Below are 10,148 nucleotides of genomic sequence, written 5' to 3'. Positions count from 1 at the left end.
CAGCGAACACAAAGTTCGGTAGCAAATCACACTTACAGTTGCTTTGTTTGAAGTTAAAACAATGCAGAACAAATGAGTAGAAACTCAGAAAATCGTATGAAAATGCTGATAGGAAGGAGTGCAATGTATAGCCAAAGTTGAGCATTTTCAGTTTGGAGCAGCACATATTTATAGCAGTCAGCTTTGAAGATGAACGACCCTCCACCCTCCATGGTGGAACATGCACTAGCTTGTTTGTGGGAAGAGCATTAGGCAGCTGCTATTGCAGTTGGTGGTCAATACACGGATTGGAACATATCCGTTACAAATGCGGATAATCTTACGTTAATATTTACTATTAACAAATTAATTTGGTCCAAAAAATTAATCAATCAATCATTTGACCGAAGCCGGAGCAGAGCGAGCGACGACGACGACGGTGCGAGACTTGCTTTCTTCTTAACTCTTTAAGAGCTACAAGAAGAACAATTATATATATACCCACAAAAAATCTTTTCCTCTTCTAATATGGGACAATGTTTCATTGTCAAGAGGGGGAAACTTAAAATTTTACTCAAAAATTTCATTTTTCCTCCATTTCCCATTCACCCTCATTTTAAGACTATTTCATCTTAAATAACAAAAACCTCAACAGATCGTCCTCACAATTCTTCATTATCATCCAAATTTTCATCTGTTTACATTTAAAAAAGAAAATATAGCATCAGAACTCAATTACTTGCAGTAATTGTTTTGAGAACTTCCTCTTATGACTCAAGGGAATGAAATTAATGATCTTACCAAGGTAAATAAATAATGAAAATATCACATCCAGATTTATTTGATCATACCAATATTTATATTTGGCTCTTGCAGTGATAGCTCATCTTGTGATAACTGCATACCTCCAAATGGTACTGTATCATCTTCGTAACTTGGTTCTGTATTTAAATTCAAAAACAATTGATTCACAGAAGTCGTTGTAACTTTTTGTTAGGTAGATTCAATATTTTTGTCGGCAATAATTTCTGTAGTAATATTTAGATCAGGAATTTATGGTCTAATACCATTAGCAAAATGAAGTTCAGTAGCATATTTTGGATCTATTTGGATTAATGGAAATTGATGACTTTGTGTTGGATCCAAGGTCATTTCAAGAATTTAGTGAAGCATTCTTTTTTATAGGAAATTTTAGGCGTGGAATATTAAATTTTCAAATGGAACTAAAGTAACTTTCAAGTTGAATGTTTTGGGTCCAGAATAGTTTTAGTTGGAAAATTTTCAAATCACTTTTGAATTTTTTTTGAAGGAAAGATGAATTCCATTTATCTGTTGGAAGAGTTTGCATTACTGATTTGTTAATTTTATCCTAGGTGCCTCTTCGTATATTCTATAAAGTAAATCAATTACATTAACATTTAGTAAAAATATGGAAAATGTTATTGATTGAGATAACACATAAATTGAGAAAACATTTAATAAGGGTAAAATATTTAAAAATTATTTTTTCTTAAAGGGCGTACACAAAATAATCATGACACATAATATGAGACGGAGGGACGGAGTGAATAGTTTAGTAATCTCTAAACAAGGCCAATTTTTTTTACTTGCTTTTCTTATTCCTAGGCCCCTTTAGTAATAACATCCCAACTAAGAAGATGCATCTTTGTGGTTCCCCAAATGAAATCTGGTTGAATTTTATCTATGGTTTTAAGAATTTTTGGTGGAACAAGTGTGTATTGAATCTTGTGGGCATGGATACTAGCAAGAGCCTATGGATGTTGCTCAACCACTTCGTATTCTCACATTTATTATGGATCTCACTAAATTACTAGTATTATTTATTCTTTGATCTTAATTTAATACCACACCTTTCACCATATTAATATTTTTAAATATTTATTAGAGTAAGGGTAAAGATGAAAAATAATATTTTTATCTGGATTTTTTAAAAATGAAAAGTATTTTAGATCAATTATTTTTTAGTAACCATGAAACTTATTAAAAAGGACTGGAGGAAGTACATAAATTATAAATGTAAATTTAATGCCACAAACAAAATCCAAACATTGTATTAATTATGCCAAAACTTACTGCCAGGTGAACCAAATCCTAATGACGTTGTAAAAATTAATTAGTGAAATGAATGAGTTTTACAACAAAAACGCTTAGTCAATTTATTTCATACTTGTACTCAAAGTTATTACCATACCAGGAACCAGGTCACTAGTTTTAATTTTAAAATTAAAAACCTTAGCTGATCAGAGCTCCGGCGACAAAGACTTATTTGAGACCCCAAAATCATCTATTTGTATTCCCTAAATTAAGCTCCTGTTCTTATCCACTTCACAATTGATTAATATTTATTGCAGCTATTCGATTTTTTCATGAGTTTATTTTCCACAATCCCGGTGAGTTTTCCTTAAATTATTGGTTCGTTTTCTGTTTGACACAATATAAAATTGTAGTAATTGATATTGAAACTTAAGTATCAAATTGTTGAATTTTGGTAGTTACTGGTTTTCTGGAAATCGTGTGTAGATAAACTAGGATTGGAAACAGTGAAGATGACGAGAAAAACGAGTTGCTGTGGTATTTGTGAGAATTCAAATCTTCCTTCCATTTGTCCTGTTTGCGTCAATTACAGGTAATTCAAATATTTAACTACAGTAGAAAAACAACCAAAAATTGAAGTTCCTAGTATTATTTCACAATCTGCTATTTTGTTATTCATAACTTATTCAGTTGAGGCTGTGGATGAAATTTCATGTACAATGCAATTGATGTGGATGGATATCTGTATTTGGACAGGGGCAGACCTACATAACAATCAGTTGCTTCATCATAAGCCACTGTTTGAGGCCTTTTATGTGTGTGTGTGTGTGTATGTATGTGTATGTGTGTGTGTGTATAAATGTGTGTATATATGAGTATATGTATGTTTTTGTGTTTAAATCCATTAGGAATTGGTATAAAAGAATCAAATTCACTGCTTCCGAGCCCTCCACATCTTGAATCCGTCCTTGATTTTAAAGTTACCATTAGCAATTGGATACTAATACAAAAGCAATAGGAAGTGGGTGGGTGGGGTTTTGGGGGGTGGGTTGTAGAGGATTCTGATTCTAGTGATGATGTGTTTTTGGCAGATTGAATGAGTACAGCACTGTGTTAAAATCACTGAAGGGCAGGAGGGATGCACTCTATGGGCAATTAAGTGAAGTACTCTTGGCTAAGGTTTTCCTACTCCCTGATGAAGTTCTCTCTTGTTATGGTTTCAATTTGGACTTTGACACGTCACTTATGCTTTTGTTACCTTGTTCAAGAAGTTGCCTTCCCTTTTGATCTAATGCAGGTTTAAGTTTGTTCATTTGAAATTCTCTGTGAATCAGGTTATCCATACCACAAGCGAGAATCTAATCATACTGTTTATTACATCAAGGAAAACAGCATGGTAGTTGAAGAATTCATACATAGGATTAACTTAGGATGGTTAAAATGGAGGAATGTTATGGGAGTGCTATAAAATAGGAAGTCAATGAACAAAATCAAAGACAAGTTCTGTAGAACAGTTGTAAGATTGTTAATTTATGTGGGAGTGAATGTTAGGCGTGTAAGGCTCAACATATCCACAAGATGAATGTCGTATAGATGCAAATGTTAAGATGTAAATGCGGTCATACAAGAATGGATAAGATGAGATATGGTCATATCCAATAGAAAGTAAATGAGATAAGATTGCTTGAGATAGTTTAATCATGCCTATGTAGACACCTATATGTACCATCTTATAGTGCAAGAGTATGATGATTGAAGGTGAAGAGAAGAGGACGAGATATAATAAATTATAAAATCACATAGAGGGAAGATGTCTCAAAAGACCTATATTCTCTTGTAATCTCTTGGAATCCATGGTCTGGAGGGCTTTTGAGCAAATTAGAGACTCGACATTCATGTAGGTCTAGGGGCGATGAAAAGATCATATGAGCGATATGAATCTGTTGGGTTTAAGGAACTGTTATTGTTACACACATTAGGTCCCAACTTTGAAATGAAGGTATAAGGAAGATTAAAAGAGAATATGTTAGTCAAATAGAAGGCTCTAACAGGGGTCGTAGTTGATAGTTCCACACCATCCAGTGTTCTTAAAGTCTATTTTTCCTAGTTTCGGACTTGTACATCCATGTAAATATAAATGTGAAGTTTAAAAAGCGTAGTTTTAGAGAACTCCTATTTTTCTTTAAAATAAAACTTATTTAGTGTTGGAATGGAATAGACATTTATAGAAAAATTAATTAGAGTTGGGCGTTTAATTTGCACAAAAGAATATAGTAAGCAAAGTGAGAGTAGTATGATGCATGTCAGGGCTGCTATAATATTCTAACAAAAATGCGAACAAAGTCTTGTTAACCAACTGAAAGCTAGATGGGATGATTGTACTTTGACTTGCTGCCTATAGGCCATTTCCAGATTACTTTAGGGGTTATGAGCTACCATTATATTTGCCTTCTAGTTGATGCTACCTATCTTAGATATTCAGTATCCCAAACTGATATAAGTTCCCTTATATTCTGTAATGAGGTATATTCTTACCATTACTTGTTAAAAAAAATTGGTTACAAGGTATACCTGTAGCTGAAAAAGAGACATCTGGTCATTATTTATCTCATGATTTTGATTTGGACCTTTCGGTCATCTTCAGGGTAAGGCCGATGATCAACTTAGTTGGAGGGTGCTTCAGAATGAAAAATTGGCAAGATTAAAGGAAAAGCTTCGACAACAGAAAGAGCAAGTTTCACAAGGTGTTTGGTCCTGTATTACTAATGGCAGCTGTTCAATTTTAATTGGATGCAGATCTTAACCTATTGGCGAGCAGACTAATACATGTATTTACAGGGAAGGCGAAAATCGAGAAGATGTCTCATGATCTGACAGTTCAGTATGAGTTGCTAGGATCAGCGACGAGCATGGTATATTGGAGTCTTTCTTTGATATTTCACATTTTGGTATGAATAGTTGGATGTACCCGCCCACTGATGACTGAATCAAATTGCAGTTGGAAAAAAATCGTGCAGAACAACTTGAGAAGTTTTATCCTAATCTCATCTGCACTCAAAATCTTGGGCATGTGAGGAATTATTCTTCTGTCTAACTCTCCTATTACAAAATTTTCATGTTACTAATGCTCTTTTTTCGAAACCACAGATGGCAATTACCTCTGAGCTTCTTCATAAACAATCTGTGGTTGTAAAACAGATATGCAAGTTATTCCCTCAACGTCGTGTAAGTCTTGAGAAATTATATATGCTTATAATTGTGGCACACACTACTCAATCCAAACTACAGAGAATGGAATGAATTACATTATCTTGTCCCTGAAAAAGACTATGGAAGATGGATATTGATATGGTAGTCATTTCGAGAGGCTTTTCTTATTATATATGTGTATCACTACCTTTGAATTGGTGAGGCTCTTCATCTTCTTTTTCTTAAATTAGCAAACTCTTAATATTCTTGAACTTGAAGTGAAATTTTGGGAAGAAACCTGCGATTGGCTTCAATGAGGATTGCACCTCACAAATCCCGTGATGATTATTTCAACAATTCAACTTCATAGTTATATGTTTGACTATCTACTTGGAGCACATTTGTGTTTCATACAAATCTTGCGTTGCAGGTAATAGTTGATGGAGAAAAAAAAGACACATCTAGTGGCCAATATGATAGCATCTGTAATGCAAGGTTGCCAAGAGGACTTGATCCTCATTCAGTTCCATCTAATGAGCTGGGTGCTTCTTTAGGGTAATTTCTTTTGCTTGCTCATCACATAACTCACTTTTCCAGCTGTGTAGTCATTAAGTTCCTGAACATAGAGTGTGGCGTTCAAGAGTAGATATCTGCGGAGCCATTATTCAAGTGACAATATGAGTTTGCTCTGTTATTCTTATAATCTCATCTGGATGTTTCCCTTTCTTTTTGCTCAATTATTATCTTGCGCAGTTTTCTTTGAACAATGTTTACATTAGTGCCCAGTAATTCTGGCCTCTATGAGTTGGAGTGCCATGGCTTTTCTACCAAAGTGGATTATTGGCCACCTATGCGTTTTTGCATTCAAGTAGGAAGGAATTTTGATAAGCCCTATGAGGCTAGCAATTATGCTTTGGATGCTACAGTCAGGCTCCTATATATTTATTTTTTCAAACTCTCAGGTTTTGGTATTCTTCTGAATATGCTGTGATATTTTCAAATTTTCTTTGTATACTTAGGCTTTTTTTGGGTTGGAGTTGAGGGTTGTTTATCTGGGCCACGCCAATAAAATTACAGGAAGGTTTTATCAAAGCATTGGAGTATAGTTGATAAGTCTTTTGGCTGGATTTGAGGATCTTTTGGTAAAGGTTCAAGTTGCTTTATGCTATACAAGAAGTGAAGACGGCTTTCCCAAGAACTCAAAAAATTAACTAGAAATTGCAAAACCGATGATATCCTTTTATGGAGAGGATTACTGGAAGATGAAATACTGACTGTATCCCCTTATGGTCCAAGGGCTTGTTACTATGTGATCTGCAAGTAAATGAACAAGAGTGCTACTTGCTGGTTTAAGTGTACAGAAAGTCATTTCAAAAGCCAGATGGAAAATGCATGTGCATTACATTTTTCTAGTGATACCGTTTATCTGGTGTATTTTAGAATATTCTAGTATTTACTAGAGCAAATTGAGTTATGTAGTATGTCATTGAAATGAAACACTGCTTATACAGATCCACATGCCGAGTAGATTGATATAATTATCCAACGTTTTTTACGTGTCTATTTGTAGAATAGCCATTTTGGCCAATAATAATATATTCTAATGATTTTATTTTCGATGGTTGAAAGCAGATATATGGTGCAACTTTTGAACCTTGTTGTGCGTTGCGTATGTGCTCCTGCACTTCATAATTCAGGATTTGCGGTATGCTCAAACAGCCTTCTATCGTTGTTTTGATAGTTTAGCCTCAAATGCTTGAGAGTACATTAATGGAACTGGTCAAAGCTGTCTTAGTACAAAAATCTTTAATTAGAGAAATGTTGCGATTTATTTTATGCCAGAGCCAGAGGAATAGCAAAAAGTAATTTCCTGGTGCCTTTCAGACCTTAGTGAGTGAGGTCGCCTTTTTTTCCAGAGTCACTGTACATAGATGGGCTTAGGATAACATATTTGTTTTATCTTGAACCCACAACAATCTTTTTTAGTTTCTCATGTGTCTTTGTTCATTACATTAGGGTTCATGTTCTCGAATATGGCAACGAGATTCTTACTGGGATGCCCGGCCGTCATCTAGAAGGTATTCTTTTACTATAATGTAGAAATTTATTGTTCCTTTTCTGCCGTAAAGAGATGAAAACTTTCCTACTGATGTTAGTCATGCATTGCAGTGGCGAGTACCCACTTTTTATTCCACGCCAAAACTTTTGCTCGTCAGGCGGGGAAGCTTCATGGTACGACAGAAGTTGCAGTAATTCTGGAAGTTCAAGTGACTTTGGAGTTACCTCAATGGAATCTGATAGAAAACCTCGGTTGGATTCTTCTAGTAGTAGTAGTTTCAACTATGCTTCTGCTTCCCTGCACTCAATAGAATCACACAAGGATCTGCAGAAAGGCATAGCACTTCTCAAGAAAAGTGTTGCCTGCATTACTGCATACTGTTACAACACATTATGTTTAGAAGTTCCTGCCGAAGCCTCTACTTTCGAAACATTTGCAAGATTGTTGGCTACACTTTCTTCTTCAAAGGAAGTTCGATCTGTGTTTTCTTTGAAAATGTCTGGTTCAAGGTGCGTATTTCCTTAATTTATGTATCATAATTATAGATCTGTGCACTATATAATGAAAGAAATTTACTTATCATGGCATTGAAACCTCTGATTATCCAGCAGTGGCCCGTATTCAGTGATTCGGTTTTATAATTTGTAGGGCATCCAAGCAAGTCCAACAACTGAACAAATCTGTTTGGAACGTAGATTCAGCCGGGTCATCTAGCACTTTGATGGAGAGTGGACATGTGCCAGTATTGGTATAGTTTCTTTCTTTGGATTCAGTTCAGCATAACATATATTGGCATTAAAAATATTTGTATGAATATATATAGAGTGAACATGCGCCAGTATTGGTATAGAGGCATAGTTTTTAGTATTGGTTTCATGTCTGCAGAAGACTTGAGCTTTTCTGTATTTAATATTTGTTTGTGTTGAGCATTATGCCATTGCCTAATTTTTGTGAGGGGTAAAATGCATCATTATCCACTCTTGCTGACCCCATCTCCTTTTCTATTGACGTCTACATTTTTTTTGGCTTTCTCACATGTATGCAGTAGTTTGTTGAAAGAAATTAAAGGACCTTATGTTAGGGAGCAACGAACTCAGTAATGCGGCAATGAAGAGATATCTATGATAAGCAGGATCTGGCATAACTCAAATACGCCTAGGCGATTCTTATAAATCTTTATGGAGTTTTCTTGCTTACGTATACTAATTTGTAACAAATTGAGTTAGCTGAAGAAGTGTTTTATGTACGGTAGATAAATCTCTCTTGGATTTCAACTGAGAGGCCTTGGTTTTATTAAGCTTTCTTATAATTTTTCAGAACCTGATGAGAAAAATTTATTAGGGGACATAATTTAGTAAGAACTGCAAAGAATAGAGAGTCCAGAAACCTTGTAGCTACAATCTCTTTAAAATCTTTTGGAATTGCTTCTGCGGATTTCAGAGGATGTGTCAGCTTTGTTTACTAGTGGATGGTTTATGTTTTGGTGACTATTATAACTGTGCATAATTATATGAAACTCTTTGCTACTGGGCCTAATAATGTGTTACAACTATGCTTTTTTAGTTTTTCTCTCGTAAATAAATTTTGGAAGTAATTAGTTACAATGAAGCTGTTGCATTTGATTTCTCTTCTTTCTTAACTTTGCAGAGAAATACATTTGACAATGCTCTTCCAAGTTCTACTGCTAGTTTGATTTATGCCACTGAAGTATCTGATGTAGGAAGGAATGAAAATTTAATTGAAGGTTGGGATCTTATTGAGCACCCTCCTTTTCCTCCTCCTCCATCACAAACTGAAGACGTTGAACATTGGACACGGGCCATGTTTATTGATGCAACAAAGAAATGAGCCACTTCTTGGATGGCTACGTCATTGTAATTATAGCCATTGCTCATGAAGGTAAACTTAGCTACTTTGCCACATTCACATAATGTGCAAGTTAAAACCCTGATAGAGTTTCTTTCATTTTTCTCAAATTTAGGGGTAAATATATTCTTAATCAGTGATTGATTCTGACTACAAATTTGTGAATTGTCTTCTTTCTTGTGTGATTTGCTAATACATATATACCAAACTAGCAAAACCTAATCCAGGCTTCATTTCTGAGTTTACAATCTTGCAACTCAATTTTCTGGTCCTTCATATTAGCTTGGTGCTGTTTCCATACAAGACATCTTAGTGGTGACCTTTTTGTTTGGCACCGTAGGAAGTTTAGAACTGATCACGGGTATTAAGTAAATTAGAACTGCTGGACTCACGAGTCATCATCATAGTTATGCATGTCTAAAGCATTTAGATACCTGTTGTTTTACACTGAAAATTTTCTTCTTTGCCTCTTCAGATGTAATAATAAAATAACTTTACTTCCTTTTTTCCTTTTCTTTTTCTGGTGTTGCATAGACATCCAAGGATGGAGGGATGCTTCTGAGCTACAATAATCTCCTGGATGAAAAAGCTTGTAAAGTTTTCAAACTAAGTTTAACATTCACAAATTGTAAATAGCGTCAACGTGGTTTTAGCTTTGTTTATGGAAACCACAGTATCTTTATTTTACTCTTACCATATTCTCATACAGCTTTAGAAAGAGTGACGGCTTTGCATCCAAGCAAACACCCATGATTAGAAGATGAATATGCAGGTGATATCCTTTTCTATTTAGCTCTCACCAACCTTCCCCGCCTTGGGGGCGCAAAATTTGTTTGTCATCAGGTGGTAAAAACCTGATTCTCTAAGGAGCTCTTCTATGGCTGGTAGCCGGAGATTTCCGAGACAAGCTAAAACCTCAAAACTGAACTGCTATTCCCGCAGCAAGTTTTATAGGTAACCGCTCAGCACTTTCTAAGGCGTTGTTGGTAGCATAAGTAAA

General features: G+C 35.1%; 1 protein-coding gene across 5 annotated transcripts; it reads left to right on the top strand.

Moving 5' to 3' along the window:
* The first annotated feature begins 2,196 nt into the window (after positions 1-2,196).
* On the top strand, positions 2,197-10,048 carry LOC104097473 (uncharacterized). 5 transcript variants are annotated; one of them, XM_009604031.4, is made up of 15 exons: positions 2,202-2,390; positions 2,521-2,626; positions 3,126-3,213; positions 4,679-4,778; positions 4,873-4,946; positions 5,033-5,104; positions 5,182-5,259; positions 5,654-5,778; positions 6,856-6,928; positions 7,240-7,301; positions 7,393-7,791; positions 7,931-8,030; positions 8,930-9,181; positions 9,683-9,740; positions 9,858-10,048. In XM_009604031.4, exons 2-13 carry the CDS (start codon positions 2,547-2,549, stop codon positions 9,128-9,130), a joined length of 1,452 nt encoding a protein of 483 aa, XP_009602326.1. In that variant the 5' UTR covers positions 2,202-2,390; positions 2,521-2,546; the 3' UTR covers positions 9,131-9,181; positions 9,683-9,740; positions 9,858-10,048. The 5 variants fall into 5 exon arrangements, with proteins under 5 accessions (XP_009602329.1, XP_009602328.1, XP_018626779.1 ...); XM_009604033.4 differs by lacking the exon at positions 9,683-9,740 and having other exon boundaries at positions 2,201-2,390; positions 9,992-10,048; XM_018771263.3 differs by lacking the exon at positions 9,683-9,740 and having other exon boundaries at positions 2,201-2,390.
* The last annotated feature ends 100 nt before the right edge of the window (positions 10,049-10,148 follow it).

The sequence above is a fragment of the Nicotiana tomentosiformis genome, chromosome 4 (genome assembly GCF_000390325.3).
Source record: "Nicotiana tomentosiformis chromosome 4, ASM39032v3, whole genome shotgun sequence".
NCBI lineage: Eukaryota > Viridiplantae > Streptophyta > Magnoliopsida > Solanales > Solanaceae > Nicotiana > Nicotiana tomentosiformis.
This window is presented reverse-complemented; position numbering and strand designations above follow the sequence as displayed.

Bases quoted from the DNA above. Each gene is read 5' to 3' on its own strand.
- LOC104097473 (XM_009604033.4), top strand. From the start codon at position 2,547: ATGACGAGAAAAACGAGTTGCTGTGGTATTTGTGAGAATTCAAATCTT. The intron at 4,947-5,032 runs GTATATTGGAGT...ATCAAATTGCAG, and splicing joins TAGGATCAGCGACGAGCATG to TTGGAAAAAAATCGTGCAGA. The intron at 6,929-7,239 runs GTATGCTCAAAC...TCATTACATTAG, and splicing joins TTCATAATTCAGGATTTGCG to GGTTCATGTTCTCGAATATG.